General features: G+C 28.7%; 1 protein-coding gene across 1 annotated transcript in view; it reads right to left on the bottom strand.

The window, feature by feature from the left end:
• The window catches only part of LOC111629898 (deubiquitinating protein VCIP135-like), an 86898-nt gene extending 68943 nt beyond the window's left edge, over positions 1 to 17955 (bottom strand). The window contains exons 1-2 of the mRNA XM_023373826.1: positions 17829 to 17955; positions 2561 to 3214 (exon numbers count right to left, since the gene is read on the bottom strand). Coding sequence (XP_023229594.1) covers positions 2561 to 3205 — 645 coding nt within the window. The 5' untranslated portion in view covers positions 3206 to 3214; positions 17829 to 17955. The remainder of the gene's footprint in view (positions 1 to 2560; positions 3215 to 17828) is intronic.
• Between the last annotated feature and the right edge of the window lie 166 nt (positions 17956 to 18121).

The raw sequence follows: 18121 nt of genomic DNA on the forward strand, positions 1-18121 counted from the left end.
TCAAGCATCATTCGTAAACGTCACAGTATTATCGCTGAGATGGAAACAATGTTAAAATTATGGCGTAATAATTAAGTAAATGTGAAAAATTGTAAAATAATATAGGCCTAATTTGTTATAAATGTGTATTATCTAAGATTTTATTAAACATTTTTTTCTAAATTATTGTTTTCTTTAGTCTCTGGCCCCAATTAAAAATGATTTGTATGTATTTATATGCGAAATTATACCCCGACTTACGCGAATTCGACTTACGCGGTTACCGCTCGGTCCCACCTATCGCATAAGTTCGGGATATTACTGTAAATGAAAATGCATAATTTTCACCAATCAAATTTACACCAACCAATTTACACCAATCAAATTTATTGATTGGTGTAAATCTAGTTTCATCTGTATTGCTGATCTACATGCATGTAATAATGAAGATTTTTAACTATATTAAATAACAAAAAAAAGTAGTTTTTGTGATGATATATGTGTATATATGATGATGTATATATGACATTTATGTTATCATCTTATCTAGAAATATAGACCAATAAATTATCAAAAACAACAGGATTAAAAATTTATACCATTCGCAAAGAAAACCAATACAGAAAAATACATTACTAATATTAGAAATATGTTAAAAATAATAACTAAATTATCCAAAGACTCAACAACTGTAATAAAAGAAAAAAATATTGAAGAATTTCTAAAATACAAATTTTTATGTAAGAAAATGAATGATGAGCATCAACCATTTTGTATACTTTGTAGTGAAACCTAGCAAGCTAGACTTGAAACAACTCATTCAAAGTACATTGAAAAACCTATTACATTTTTCAAAAGAAATCTGGCCAACTATCAATATGTTACAAGATAGTTGGCCAGATTTCTGTTTGAAAAATTGAACCTCAATTTAATAAGCTTTGTGATAAAATGCAAGGCAATTTAAAATAATTGAATTAAGTGACTTTTTAATTTAATTGGTCTTTTATCATCACCAAAGCCTTTGATTCCATCATATTGATTATACTGCTTGAAAAATTATCTTTTGAATTTGATATTGATAATCATATTTTGTCTTGGCTTAATAATTATTTCATAATGCACACATGTAAAATAAAAATTTCAGACTTCTTTTCTCAGCAATTTTCCCCTTTGATCAGCATTTCTCAAGGTTGTATTCTTAGTACTCTATTTTTCATTGCATATTTAAACAGATCACTTTCCCTTATACCTTCCTCATTTATCAATGCCTACACTATTGACATCAAAATCACTAATCGCTGTCAGATTACTGAACCTTTTATTAAATACTGAAAAAACTAAAATCATGACAGTCTTGTCAGATCTCCTACAGTATTAACATTAATTTTTGTATTGAAACTCAGCCACTAAACTTTGTGAATTCTATACTTGATCTTGGCATTACATTTGACCCTAAACTTAACTTTAAATTGCATATTGATAATATGATCAAAAAAGTATCCATAGCCAAAGAATGCTTTGGTATAATCTCAAAAATGTATCTGATAAAAACATCTTACGTGTAATATTTTTTGCCAATGTTCAGTTGTTAATCAATTATGCATCACTGGTTTGGGCTTTGGCCTCCCATACCCTTTTAATCAAACTCAACAATGAAATTGGTAAGATTTTCATTCTTCTCAATAAATTATCACAATTTTCATTTATTCATTCTCCTCAATTTACTCAATCCTGTTTAGGTTTACATGACTTTTAAGAGTATAGATTATTTCAACCATATTTTTACTTACAAATACTTTAATGGTTCACTTTCTTCTCATCAATCTTAACATCCATACACCCTCCGTTAATACACGTTAGCTTTCATGTATTTCTACTTATTTTTGCTGTCTTAATGTTACAATAAAATTATTTTTTTCATTATCACAAAGTAGCTAAAGCAATTGAAGATAAAATATACTTCAATTTTAATCAGTTATAAATCTCATTGCAAAAAAATTTTATATTTTTATTGAATATTTTATTGATTGTATATTACCTTTTATGATTATATTTTAATGGATTTTGTTATAATTTTGTTGTTATAAAGGGGTTATATTTGACAATAATGGCTGCCATTATTGTAAAAAGACATTGCCTGTAATTTTTTTATATAATAAATTTTTATGTTTATTATTTTTGAACAAAAAGGTTAGAAATAAAATGTAAACTAAAAATTTTTAAAAATAATTCCTTATGTATAGATTCAATGTTAAGGTTGTGAAAATTTATTAATGTTTGAATGGAATTATGGAAAAAAGACTATAAACCACTACCATTTTGGTAGCATAACTGCCTACCTTTCAGTTAAATTATCCTCTTTGGTCATTAATTAGCCATATTATATCTGAATGTAATCTAATAATAGTTATTTAGATTTATTGAATTATTTGGGTTGTTTTAATGTATTTAGATGAAAGTTTATCATCTAAAAAGTTTTATTCATTCAATTTTTTTATAAATTTATACTATGCTTACTTACAAAAAAATCTTTAAACTAATCTTTATTTATTTATAATATTTATTAAAGTAATAAACTTACCTTATATTTTTGTAAGTTTTCTTCAAAATGCCTCTTTAAATTGCATCTCAATGGATGCCAAAAAAGTTCTCTTCCAATTAAAGCCCTAGATATTGCATGAACTAAACAATGTCCATCTCCATCAGCATGAACTGGAATCAATCTTTCTTCTCCATCATTATAATCTTTAACCAATTCCAAAGTTCCAGACAAATACTGAACACTTCCTGAAATATCTCTTCCATAACCAACAATAGATATGTGTTCTGGATCAATTAGAAATGTTCTATTCCCTAAAACACTACAATCAAAATATTTTCCTTGATTCATATCACTAAGTAGTTTTGCTTTTCCAGTACTTTTATTCATTCCATAAACTGTTAACAAAGGTGATAAAAGTTTACAATGATAATTTGAGAGTCCTAATACTTTAACCATTTCAGCACCTTTCTTAGGTACAGTACTAACAATTACATTTTTTAACATCCTTTGCAGAGCAATTTCTGGATTTGAAACTTCTTGAACTTGTTGTAATACAGATCGTTCATGATGCTGACCACACTGTGTACATTCTATACTTGAAGCATAAAGAGGAAAAAATAGTTTTGTCTGGCACTGTTTATCAGGGCATATTCCACTTAACATATATCCATCTTTTGATGCCATTATTTAATCCTTTAAAACAGATACAAAAATAAAAATTAATAGTTTATATTAGTACCCACCTATCGCGTAAGTTCGGGATATTACTGTAAATGAAAATGCATAATTTTCACCAATCAAATTTACACCAACCAATTTACACCAATCAAATTTATTGATTGGTGTAAATCTAGTTTCATCTGTATTGCTGATCTACATGCATGTAATAATGAAGATTTTTAACTATATTAAATAACAAAAAAAAGTAGTTTTTGTGATGATATATGTGTATATATGATGATGTATATATGACATTTATGTTATCATCTTATCTAGAAATATAGACCAATAAATTATCAAAAACAACAGGATTAAAAATTTATACCATTCGCAAAGAAAACCAATACAGAAAAATACATTACTAATATTAGAAATATGTTAAAAATAATAACTAAATTATCCAAAGACTCAACAACTGTAATAAAAGAAAAAAATATTGAAGAATTTCTAAAATACAAATTTTTATGTAAGAAAATGAATGATGAGCATCAACCATTTTGTATACTTTGTAGTGAAACCTAGCAAGCTAGACTTGAAACAACTCATTCAAAGTACATTGAAAAACCTATTACATTTTTCAAAAGAAATCTGGCCAACTATCAATATGTTACAAGATAGTTGGCCAGATTTCTGTTTGAAAAATTGAACCTCAATTTAATAAGCTTTGTGATAAAATGCAAGGCAATTTAAAATAATTGAATTAAGTGACTTTTTAATTTAATTGGTCTTTTATCATCACCAAAGCCTTTGATTCCATCATATTGATTATACTGCTTGAAAAATTATCTTTTGAATTTGATATTGATAATCATATTTTGTCTTGGCTTAATAATTATTTCATAATGCACACATGTAAAATAAAAATTTCAGACTTCTTTTCTCAGCAATTTTCCCCTTTGATCAGCATTTCTCAAGGTTGTATTCTTAGTACTCTATTTTTCATTGCATATTTAAACAGATCACTTTCCCTTATACCTTCCTCATTTATCAATGCCTACACTATTGACATCAAAATCACTAATCGCTGTCAGATTACTGAACCTTTTATTAAATACTGAAAAAACTAAAATCATGACAGTCTTGTCAGATCTCCTACAGTATTAACATTAATTTTTGTATTGAAACTCAGCCACTAAACTTTGTGAATTCTATACTTGATCTTGGCATTACATTTGACCCTAAACTTAACTTTAAATTGCATATTGATAATATGATCAAAAAAGTATCCATAGCCAAAGAATGCTTTGGTATAATCTCAAAAATGTATCTGATAAAAACATCTTACGTGTAATATTTTTTGCCAATGTTCAGTTGTTAATCAATTATGCATCACTGGTTTGGGCTTTGGCCTCCCATACCCTTTTAATCAAACTCAACAATGAAATTGGTAAGATTTTCATTCTTCTCAATAAATTATCACAATTTTCATTTATTCATTCTCCTCAATTTACTCAATCCTGTTTAGGTTTACATGACTTTTAAGAGTATAGATTATTTCAACCATATTTTTACTTACAAATACTTTAATGGTTCACTTTCTTCTCATCAATCTTAACATCCATACACCCTCCGTTAATACACGTTAGCTTTCATGTATTTCTACTTATTTTTGCTGTCTTAATGTTACAATAAAATTATTTTTTTCATTATCACAAAGTAGCTAAAGCAATTGAAGATAAAATATACTTCAATTTTAATCAGTTATAAATCTCATTGCAAAAAAATTTTATATTTTTATTGAATATTTTATTGATTGTATATTACCTTTTATGATTATATTTTAATGGATTTTGTTNTATATTATTAAAAATGCATTAATAAATAAAATACAGAACTGGGAATAGTAATTTATGGTTTTTTCTAGTGACAAGCAGATTCGGAGACAAGTAAATTCGACTTACGTCATTTTTCAACTTAAGTCGTTTTCCTGGAACCAATTACCGACGTAAGGCGAGGTATACCTGTATATCAATGATTTTAAAAACTATGTATTTAATTTTCTTTCTGTTGAGACCTAAATATCGATTGAAAAACCAATTGTACTTTAAAATAAAAACAAAGACTTCTCACTGAAATTGTAGTTTTATTTATTGTAGTATAGGACCTACAAACACTTGTCTTTTTCTTTTACCCGCAACCCCCGTGTAAGGCTTTGCAACCTCCCTGGGGGTTGCAACCCACAGGATAAAAAACACTGTTGTACAGAATTCAAATTCATGCTCAAATTCTCAAAATGTTTTTGAAACAAACTGTGCATTTGTTCTGTCTTGTTAAAATTACATATTAAATTTTCTCATAATTCCACACACATCCTGAGAATAAGGCCAGGATAATTCAAAACTGTTAACTGATGACAAATAAAAAGGCTTCTATACTTTTAATTGTTTTCCTCTTTAATATTAATAGTAAATAGAAAATAGTAAGAAACTAAATTGAAACATTTCTTTATATTTATAATAATGTGTGTAGTTATAACAATGCTTAAAAATAAAACTAATGCTATGAAAACTACTTTTTTCATTATGTTCTTACAGCATATTTATTTATTTAATGTTAATTTATTATTTTCAAAATATTTGTCATCACTTCAAATTCAGTCAAATTGTTTGTTTTCATTATATCATTAGCTGAAAACATTTTATATTTGTCTTTTCTGGCACTTCAAATAAAGCAGTTTTATATAATATATATATATATTATATAAATCATAAAAATATATATATAAATAAAGCAAAAATTTTAATAAATAACATATGTCTATGTATTTATAACATATGCTATTTATTAAAATTTCTGAACTAAAAATTGTCTACTAATTTAAACCTTTAATTATTATAATAAATTGATGATGATGATTATTATTGATTATTATTTTTATTACAAAAAACTTGTAATAAATATTATTGAATTAAGTAAATGAATTCAATTTTTTATTTATCAATATTCTATTATCAAATGTAATGTAATTTATATGTATAGTTAAACCCTGTTTACATGAAATCCTCATTAGTTCAAAATAATTACAACTTCAAATTATGCAAGATTTACATATTTCTGTAGAATATGCCAAATGCCATATAATTTATTAATTTATTAAGCAAACAGAATATGGTTTTTTATAAAGCATTAATAATAAATAATAATAATATAAATAAACTGCAGGTAAATAGCACTTATCTGGTAAGAACCTTACAGATTGCCAGATAGGTTAAACAGAAAGTAAAGCAGAATTCCTCTAAATATAGCCCAAATTATTTTTTAAGTGTCCCAAATAGTAAGTCATCCAATCAAGTAGCCTAGAGCCTACAAATCTGCAACTTGTCAACAAATCTATCTCAATCTGCAACTTGTAGCCTAATCTTGCAATCCCAAAAACCAACCACATTTTATGAGATAAGAGAAAAAAGGGTAGTCCATGGGTATTACTCTCAAAATGACACTCAAAAGTGTATTACTAAAAATAAAGCCATATTGACCAGATTAGACTTGTTCTTGGTCTATTGTTCTCTTATAGCATGGAGACACTTCAATCTAAACGAGAGAGTTAACAGTTATATCACAGTTAGAACAGAATTTTCCCTTCAAATTTTGAAGCAGCTGTATTTCAAACTAATCAAATTCCTTAATGTGTAAATCTCAATATTCCCAACCAAAACAAAAATACATTTACAAACTAACAGGATTTCGAGCTATCCAAGTTCAAATTAATAAGGATTTCCTATATGATTCTCAGTTGTACATTTTTTTGCAATTATACATTAAATATTTTCCATGCAATTTTTTCTCCATTATAAAGCACTTCAATTATAGTTTACTGGCTTTGGCAAAAGCCAATTTTTAGTATATATAAACAGTAAATATCAGATACAAAATCAGTTTAAATTCAATACAATTAATGTATCATCACCACATTTTATTAATATTAGCCAAGAGGCAAGAATATGCCTGTAATCATTTTCAAAAAGTCAAGATTGGGTAAATTGATACTGTGTACAAATTAAATGTTAACACTCTCAGTTAGTATTTAATAAATATATAGTATATTTGTTAAGAATTACATGTACAGTACAAGTTGTACAGTGTTAATTTGTCCTACACCATACTTTTGTGATAACTATTGATACATTCACTCTGAAAGAAATTCAAAAGTAGTTTCACTTGCATGTTTTTTTCAGTTCCCCTGAAAAGTATATATCAATAAATGACTATTTGGTATGTTTGAAAAGTTAGTGGTCTGACAGAACTGGTGCTTCAATCAACACATTGTTTTTGCATTTAAAGTCCTCATCTTTAGTATGAACACATGTAAAAATCTTATAATTCTTGGTCAAATAGTTCTTGTTTGGTAGACAATCAAAGTAAGCATATCAAAAATAAGTTTGTTTAAAAAATTAAAAATAAAATATTGGGCAACCTGTCATCATAAAATCTATACTAATATTATAAAGAGGTAAAGTTTGTAAGTTTGGATGTAGGAGGTAATCTCTGAAACTACTCATCCAATTTCAAAAATTCTTTCTCCAATATTTAGAATGGACCTTCAGGGTGGACATAGGCTGTATATTATTCTGTTAAACATTCACATAAATTATATTTTTGGTATCAGCGGGTAGCAAGGGGCAAGACGACTACATATACGAGATAGGTAACCATGCAGCGCAGTCGCATGGTCAGTGAAATATGCAGTGCATTTGTCCGAACTTGTATAATATAATAGAAGGATTAGAAGTAGAAATAATCTAATAATCTTAACCTTTGTCGTTATTTTTGCCTGGACAATGCCAGGCTCATCTGCTAGTATCTTATAAAAAGAGAATAATTTTAATCAAAGTAAAATTGCTGTGGATAATACCTTACGTAAATCTGCTCCACTGCTTTTGATGATAAAAAGTAATAACTCTAAGCATTTCAGAGCTGAAAGACAATCCTGAAAGTGGATACCTGTCAACAGCAACAAATGAAGAAACCAGCAAGAAAATCCACAACGTACTGTTGAACAAACTGAATTAAAGACATAGTGTGCATAAAAATATACAATATTAAAAAAAGATTTGAAACAAAAACACAGGAATAACCAAGAATCATCAAACTCGTACAACAATAATTGTGATGACCAAACTTTACTTCAAACTGCAATCATATGTTCCAAATTTGTATTTCAAATTTCTCTCTTTTCTAAAAACTAAATTTTTTGAGTGGAGAAAAATTTTCATCAAATGAAAAAGCTTTTGCTGCAGCAGATGACTTTTTGCAAATCTCAATGAATTCATTTATAGAGAGAATGTAATAGTATTGTAACACTGTCAAACCAAGTCCATTAAAGATTGTTTTGAAATCATTTTCATTTTCAATATAAATTTCTTGTTTCTATGTGAGGCCTTAAACTTTTCAAACATCCTGCCTATTAACACTATCTATTATTATAAAATAATAGCAGAGATATCAGAACTGCCCAAGCTAAAAATTAACCAAACTTTTAATATTTCCAGTGCTTAATAAAGATGCAACAAAAATTGACTAAATAGATATGTATTTATGAATGTGTAGTAAGAGATTATTAGAAATATATTGTACATGTATATAATTAGGAATGATTAACATTGTTACTGAACATCTCAATATACACGATGTTGCAGGTTTTCCAATAAAAGAAGAAAAAAAATTATAAGAATTTCCCACTCTTAATCATCCTATATATAGTTATTCATGGAAGAAAAAAAAACTCCTAGTTAAAAGTTAGCAGCATGCAATGTCTCATGTTAATTAACAAATTTAAAGACAAATATATTGATAAACAAGTCTTAAGATAATATCAGATGGTGTATCCAGAAAGCAAATTAACGGAAATTTTGATTTGCATTTAAATATAGTTACTGCTGAAACTTGAAACTTACAATTTAGTTCATTTAATTGTACAAATTTATCAAAATGAGCCATTTATCCATAAAACAGTAAAATATGTTTATAAAACTTTTATTTATTACAAAAACACTTATTGGCAAAGACTGAATAATAATGAGTAATTATTTATTGTGACATTGTCACAATGCCCAGCTGCACTTCGATTTTAAAATATATGCTCTTGATTTTACTGTCTTGCCCCTGTATATCATACTTTTCCTCTACATAACAGTCGTGCTGGCCATTTAACTCACTCGATTATGGAGAAAAGTTTGAATTAAAATAATATGACATCTGGTCCAAACTGGAAATTCATATATATGAGAGCGGTTTCTTTTTCAACCTCCGATGGTCCATAAAACAAAGACAAGTGTAAATAAAAAAATTAATTTATTACCAAAAGTTAGGTACAAACATGGTTACTTTTCCACATTATCACTGTGAAGATTGAGGCATTTGTCATATCTGTGGATGAGCTTTTCCATCCCCTTGTCATAGAATGTTGCCACCAATGACTTAAGATGGGCCCTGACATTGTCTTGAAGATTGTCATTAGTCTCAAAACTCTGCCCTCTTAGTCACTTTTTCTGTTCAGGAAAGAGGTGAAAGTCTTCACATATTAAAAAGTTCCAAGCTGGGTGAAGCCTCTTGGTGTTCACCCAGCTTGGTGTTTCCACCAAGGAGTGTTTCCACCTCTTTCCTGAACGGAAAAGTGGCCAAGAGTCGCTCTGTGCTAAATTGGAGCTGTAAACTGCGTGTTTAAAAAGTTCCAAGCTAGGTGGAAGTCTGAAAGGTGACAGTCTTCATACCTTTAATGTGTGAAGACTTCCACCTCTTTCCTGAATTGAAAACTTGGCTAGCAGGGCAGAGGTTCGAGACTAATGACAATCTTCAAAACAATGTTAAGGCTCATCTCAATCACTGGCAGCAACATTCTATGAAAAGGGGATTTCAAAGCTCATCTACAGATTCATTCTAGTAAGTCGTTTGAACTCCAAATCATTCAAAGTCCAAATCAATTTTTTCCATTGGAAATAACAGAAAGCAAATTAATTCATTTCCAGACCCTGAACCATACCCATTTCAATAAAATTAAATCATCAAATACACATAATTTAAGGTTAAAATACCACATTTAAATCCCCTGATAATAAATTAAAACATGAAAACCATAAATACTGTATAATAAAACGAAAATTGTATTTACTGGATACACACTGTGGGTTTCAGCATCAACATAAATGTGTGATTTAATGCAACAATTGTGAAATATAACATACTGTATTAATATTATAGATAATGTGAGATTGTATTCTTTGTTTAGAAGCTCACTTCAAACTCTTCATTTCAGATTTTATTTGAATAAAATTAAGTAATGTCATTGGATAAAAAGTGCATAGACATATTATGCTTTAAGAGTTTTGGAAAGGCTATACAATTTTTTCTTTGTTTGTATGACCATTAGTCCATATAGGGAAGAGGCTCCCAAATTTCAAACATCAAATGTGGTTTAAAAAGTTCTATTCAGTTGAACTAATTGCTACAAAACACAAGTGCCCAAAAGCTGTCAATGAAGAAAAATTGTAGGAATAAATTGTTAAAAATTTACAAATAACACACAATACAGTACATATAAACAAACACACCAAAACTAAAACAAAAAAGAAAAGCATTGAAAACATACAAGCATAATGCAAGAGTGAGAAACAACTTGGACACATGACAGATCGCATTTACACTTCATGCACATTTTTTCACTACACATGCAGTTTGAACTTAGAAGCATTGTTCAAACTCCAATGCAAATTTTTGTTGAATTTTGTGTTTGAACTCTGAAGCTTTGAAGTACAAGGTACCACTGTATTATAAATAATATAATAATACAGCAGTTTTATTTTTGCCATAATTTACATTTCAATATTGTTGACTATAATGTACTATACTCCTTATACACTCTATTCTTATGTATATATGAAAGCCATCAATATCTTCTAAAGCTATTTATTTAAAAAAGAATATATTTAAAATAAATTATATCAAACTATATTAGATGTAACATTTTGCAAAACTAAATTTATTCCATACACAAAAAAACTGAAGATCCAACACAAAAACTCAGCCACTATTTATATCACAAAAATCTAATGTTTTCATTGGATTTCAAATTAAGCTCTCCAGGCTTGTGAAATGTATTATCTTTGTAATTAAAAGCTGAAGCATTCCTGCAAGCCTTATAAATTTCTAATTTTTCTAAGTGTTTGATGTCAGAAAAATTTCTCATATAATGGATGAAATGTGCTTAGTCAAGATAAGCCTGTTCTTTCTCTTCCAATGAAAAGATGGATAATGCTACCAAATCAATGTTTGATCATTTTTGATTATGTCAGGTGTATCGTAGGTGCTGGTGTAAGGAACTAGTCATTGCTCTGATGTATTGGAGTTGCTTGCTGACCCTATTGTCTGACACACATATGGAGTAAACTCCTGGTAGGCTATGTCTGTTTTGAGAGTTTTTGGTGTTTCTAAGTAAATTATATACAATAGAGCATCGATTATCTAAATACTGATCAACTGAAACATTGGTTAACTGAAAGCATTCCAGTTGGCAAATCAAATTTCTGATAGTGCTGTGGCACTGCAGCACTCCCCTCTCCCTGCCAACCTAAACTGTAGATACTTTAATGTACTACTTTATGTACGGTATGTATTTGTAAGACATGTGATACAAAATATATACAGTACAGTTTTGTATTTAATATATTTTTTCATAAATGATCGGTTATCTGAACAACCTTAGTCCCAAATTATTTCAGATAATCTACGTTCTACTGTACTTTAGGGCTCCTCCTGTATGCTAAGGTTAGGTTGTCATTCTTTCCAATCTCCTAGAAGGTAGTTGCTACAGCCTATAATTGCATTCTACACCCTTTTTAAATTGTGCAATGTGGGTATTCCTTAGTTAGCCTTTTGATAACACCAGGTTTGTATCTATGATGTACCAGTACTCTAGTAATATATTTCAATTCTTCCTTCTTACTTTTGTAGCCCAATGAATATGTGCACACTCTTCTTATCAAAGCACTGAAATATGCTAGTTTAAACAAGTACCAATTGTGCAAAAAACCAGGGAAAAAATAATTGGATGACATGTCAGTTACCAGGTCTGTTCAAAAAATAACTGAACTTTTTGAACTGGGCAAAAACAGATTGTCCTAGTGACGTGAAGTTGACAACACTATGTTCATGATAACCTACTGAGTAAGCTGTTTTTTTAGATTGTTGATATCTCATTTCATTCCTGCATTATTCTTTTTTTTGAGTGAAAGGTGTTTCAGTGTTTGTGGCAATTTTTGCAATGTGTGATTTATGTATGGGAGTAATGATGCAACATGAAGTTTGGGTAAAACTTTTACAGAAACATTTCAACTTTTGAATCAAGCTTATGGAGGCAATTCTCTAAGTCATGCACAGTGTTATGAATGGTTTACCTTATTCAAAAGTGGTTGTCAATTAGTTGAAGATGACCTTAATTTGCCAATTTTGTGCTAAAAATCAAATGACTGTCCTCCCTAATCACCAGATCTGACTCCTTACAATTTTTTCTTGTTTCCAAAATTAAAATCAATGCTGAAAGGTTGCCATTTTAACACAATTGATGACATTAAAACAAATAGGTCACAAGCATTAAAGGACAGTCAGAAACAAGCTTACCAGGACTGCTTTGCAAAGTGGAAGCACCATTGGGATAAGTGTGTGAATAAAAGAGGGGAATACTTTGAAGGTGACAAGGACTAATAATCTGTAATTTGAAAAATAAAATTAAAAAAATAAAGTTGTTATTTTTTGAACAGACCTCATATGATATACAGAGGTGGTGTTCCTTGGAAGTATGTTCCTGCTCCAGGCATAGGTTGAGACTGAAAGGATTATTGTTGATGAAGAATAACTGCAGGTCAGATTTACTTTTCCAAATAATTAAAATGTCATCAGTATGCCTAAAGTATAATGCGATAGATGTTATGTTTGAAAGTAGACAGAATCTTTTTTTCAGTTTTTGGATGACCAGCTTACATAGACTGCCGGAAAGGGGGATTCCCATAGGAACTCCCTGTCTTAGGAACTGAAGTAAAGAGTAGTTGGGTATTCAAGATTTAATCTTGGGGAAGCTGAGATGAACAATAAAAACAATTTTAATGTGAATTCAATAAAATTCCCATTTTATGTGACCTCTAATTCATAAGTAATATAGATATAGAAAACACTACATAATATAAATAAAAAACTGAGTTTTAATTATGAAAAAAATTTTAGAAATGTTTTCTATCCTTTTATTTGGGAGTGCCAGGGCACCTTAACCCCCTCTGGGTGCACCACTGGTAAAGAGAACCCTCAAATTGGAAGAATAACAAATGGAATGTTAAATCGGCAAGGTTTAAAATATCCTTATATTGTTTAACAGGAACACTTGTATAGGTGAAAATCACAGAGTTCACATAAACAAAGTTCTATTTTTATAGAAGGGTATGATGATTTGAAATTGAAAACTATGATGTACAGTACATATCCATCCCCATTTGCATATTGTGTAAAAGCTCTGTAATAGGCATGGAATTTTTAACTAAATGATGATAGGTGCCCATGTTGTTGATAAACTGATAAGGACTCTTACAATACAAATTGTAGATGTTGACTTGTCTATGACTGGATGAATTGAATTGCCTTGTTTGTGTACCCTGGCAAAGAATATTCTCAACATGACAGGCTTTTTCATATGTAGAATTCATGGCAAAAGTGACTGACAATGAGTAAACTAGATGACTCTTATACTGCTTCTGAAGATATTAGAGGTCTGCTGTAAGGCATTCTGTATCGCTAACATAACTAAATAAACCTTGCCTGTAGGTAGATTTTTTAATAACCACAAGATATTTTGTTTTATCCATCCTGGTTATGACAATGACAATCTTTCATTCAAGCCTTATAAGCCTGCAGGAATGTTTTACCTATTAATTACAAAGATGATAATACATTGTCGTAAGCTTGAAGAGTTCCAACAATGAAATCTGAAATCCAACAAAAACACTAGATTTTTGTCTTGTTACTATCACCACTGTCCAATCATAGGGTGGCATTCTGTAACTTAAAATATTCTATTCAATTTAGCTTTCAACTTTCAAATGTTCTATGTAACCTGATGACAGTTGTTTAATACTATCAAAAACATTTGTTTTAAATTAAATTTTAAGTTTTTGCATTAGATTTTGGTTTTTGTATGTGAATACTTGTCATCCAATCTTCTGTAGCTGTTCAGTCAATCCAAAAAATGCTATTCTACTTTTAATAAAATAGCATCTTTTTAATCTTCAATGTTTTGTAAAACTTAAAAAGAATAATTTTATATGAGCTTAGATGGTAATTAGTTAGCATAAATAGTTTTAATTGTCAATATTTTGAGGCTAAAAAGAACATGATCCCTTAAAAATTTTTAAAAGAAATAAATTAGAATTCTAAACAAAGCTCTGAAACCACTTATATACAGCAATCTTGTTAATGAGAGAATATTTTGCAAAACTAAAATGAGATCAAGCCATCCTCTCCCAAGACCAAGAGAATACTGAGACATTCCCTATTAAGACCAAGACATTTTCTCCCAATACCAAGACAAAACCAATACTTCCTCTACTATCAAATATCTCACATCCAAAATTTTTAAATTTAGATAAAATACTAAATTTAAAACTAAAAAAAACTAAATTTGAGAAACTTATTATATAACATAGTTACAAAAGTTAATTATTAAAACAACTAAACTGAATTACAAATAATGAAATAAGCTTCAAATTTAGAATGTTATTAGCATTACAATGCATTTACATTTATCTTACAAGCTTGCCTAAAATGTGTCATGAAATATAGAATTATATCTATTCCGTGAAAAAAGTATTGACTAAACAAAACAGCATTTGAAGGACTTTATTACATTTTTTAAAAATCCAGCAACAAGTTTGCATAACTTTCCTGGCAAAAACATTTAAAATTTCAAGTGGCACCATATTTTATTTTTAAAATTTTTTATATTATTATTTATTATAAAATGGCAAAAAGCTTAATTTTGCAGGTAGAAATGAATTTTATAAAAAATTTTAAATGTTAATAACAAGTAAAATCTTCATTAAGTCTGACCTTATTCAAGATATGACACACAACCCCCTATATATCCCCATCTCCTCGACCTTTAACCACCAAAATTTAAGTGCATAATGAAGTCACTTTGAGAAAAAAAAATTCCCTCAACAAGCATTGAAGTTGTTGGGATGTAAAATACACAAGAACAAAGTATGCTCAGTACAATTCAGTACTAGCATCTATATCATGTTGCCAGAATACTTTTAGCATTGATCTAACATGTGATATAAGTAATTATTAATGTATTAATAATTTTATTATTTTAAATTTTCCAAAAGTTTTTACTTTCCAAGACAAGACCGACACTTCATTGTCTCAAGACTTCACAAGACTACTATACAGCAAACAAAAATATATCTGTGCACTATTTTTAAATATACATAAATTTCATTTTTTACTCATCATCTTGTTTACTTTTTAATTTAATTACTGTGCTATCATCATGTAATGAGAAAAACTGTACTCATTTTTTTTCTTTGGTTCACTTTTTATTTTCCTGACTATTGTATATAAACAGGGAGAAAGTATGGCAATTGATCAAAAAATGAACCCTAAAAATTTTCACATTTTTGGACTCAGGACCTTGAAATGTCAAGAAATGCAAAGTTGATGTCTTTCTGTATTTGTGTGTGGGGAACAGGAGACTTGTGCATTAGGAGTATTGAGGCTATTAAATTTTGGTAGTTAAAGGTCAACAGGGTGGGAGAGAGGGGAATCATGTGTCACAAATGAGGTCAAACTTAAAATTTTACTTGTTATTAACATTTAAAATTTTTTTATAAAACTCAACTCTACCCTCAAAATTAATCTTTTTGTCATTTTATAATATTTAATTATATAAAAAGTTGTTTTAATAAAATCTCAACAGATGATGTCCCATACAATTTTAACTATTTTGCCACAAAAATTACACAATACTCTGGATTTTCTTTTAAATGTCTGCTGGACAAAACAGTTATGTTAAAAGGTGACATAAACTAGAGATCTTTCTCAGATCCACAAATAAAAAATTATTTTATTAGTGATTTAAATATAAAATGAAACATGTAATATTAGATTATTAATATTATAATCTCTTCTTTTATAATATTATTATAAAAAATAGTATATAAGAATCATTTCATATTATTGTTAACAAAAGCTTTGGATGGTAAAAACTTCAGAGTGCAATACTGTAATACTCTGAATACTTTCCTTACATATAGTTAAATAATGAATTTTAGTATATAAAACAATTAAATTTCAGTAATCAGCCAATACAATTACAATATCAGTCACAATAAAACTAATTTTTACACTTTTATTTAAACTCTTTCTTATAATCACATTTACTTCTAATAGTGAATACCACTCTAGATTTCTGAATTCTCGAAACAAATCAAACTGGGTGTCTGTCTGTCTATGACATACAAATATCACTATTTTCGATTATAATTCAAATCTCAACATCTATACAATATTTTATTAGATTAAATAGATAATAGTAATATATTAATTGATAGTGACTGTCATAAAGTATGTCATTAAGAATATTGATGGCTACATAAGGAAGAAATATCAAATTATGTTAAATCTGTTTCTGCATATAACTACTAGTTCTGGAACATTAAAGCAACTGATTTTATTTATCATCGATAAACTACTACTAATTTTCCTGAATTATTTACATTTGCATTTTACAATTTGCTATAATTCTATTTTACCATCAAAGAGCTATTCGACAAGTGATATCGAGCTGCTACACATTTTACATTTTTGACACATCCAAATATAATCTACATTGTTTTGTGTATCTTTCACTTTTTCATAGAGAAAATTAAAAACCATAACCAAAAGAAGCTAAAAGATTATAAACATCTTTCATAATAGTAGCGAGGTTGCAACCAAAGTTTTCATCTATAAAACATGAATATCTAATACCACTTACACATATGTTCACGTTTTAGAGATGAAAACTTCGGCCGCAACCTCGCTATTACTTTCTTGACAAAAATTGTATGAAAGTAAATGAAATTCACAACAGAATCATTTGATCTTTACAAACATTGACAAAAACACACCTTCAAAAGAAAATAAATGTCACTTTTACAGAACATCTCCAACTTATGCAATTGCCTTACATTAATTACAACAGAAGTATAAACAAACCAATAAACATTCCAAATTTAGCAACGTCAAACCGCATATAACGCGCACAAAATAAATGCCATTTTATAAATATTTATTGGAAAATTGTTTCGTGTGAAAATGATGTAACCTTCCAAAATAGTATAATTACGAATTTAAAAACCTTTCAAACTCGAAAGTAAATAAAGTATCAAATTGTTCCTTGTTATAATGCGTATTGCTTTTATTATCAATCGTAATCGTGTCAATTTCCTTCTATTGTGTCGTTTCTTTCTATTATGAAGTCCGTCGTTATTTAAGTTATTCAAAAATGTATATACGTAAGACATTTGTTAAGACAAATCTGCGAGAGATACTTCTAGTTTATTCTCACCTTGCCGGCACCACCTTCTGGGTCAAGAGTCTTGTTTCTGTTTACTGAGACGAGAGTCTCCACTTCGGAGACTGTACGGTACCGAGATTAAATTTAGCATGGTTCGTGTCATACGTAATTCGTTTGACGTATGATAAATTTGTTTAAAAATATCAATTTTTATGTAATAAATTTTATGTTTTCTCGCTTCGAATTAATCTACGAGTTAATTATTGTTAATAGATTACGTGGAAAATTGATGAAATTTTTAAATTCAAACCATGTTTATCGTTTTAAAATGTCACGTGGTTTTG

The sequence above is a fragment of the Centruroides sculpturatus genome, unplaced genomic scaffold (genome assembly GCF_000671375.1).
Source record: "Centruroides sculpturatus isolate CEXI.00-Female unplaced genomic scaffold, Cexi_2.0 scaffold528, whole genome shotgun sequence".
NCBI lineage: Eukaryota > Metazoa > Arthropoda > Arachnida > Scorpiones > Buthidae > Centruroides > Centruroides sculpturatus.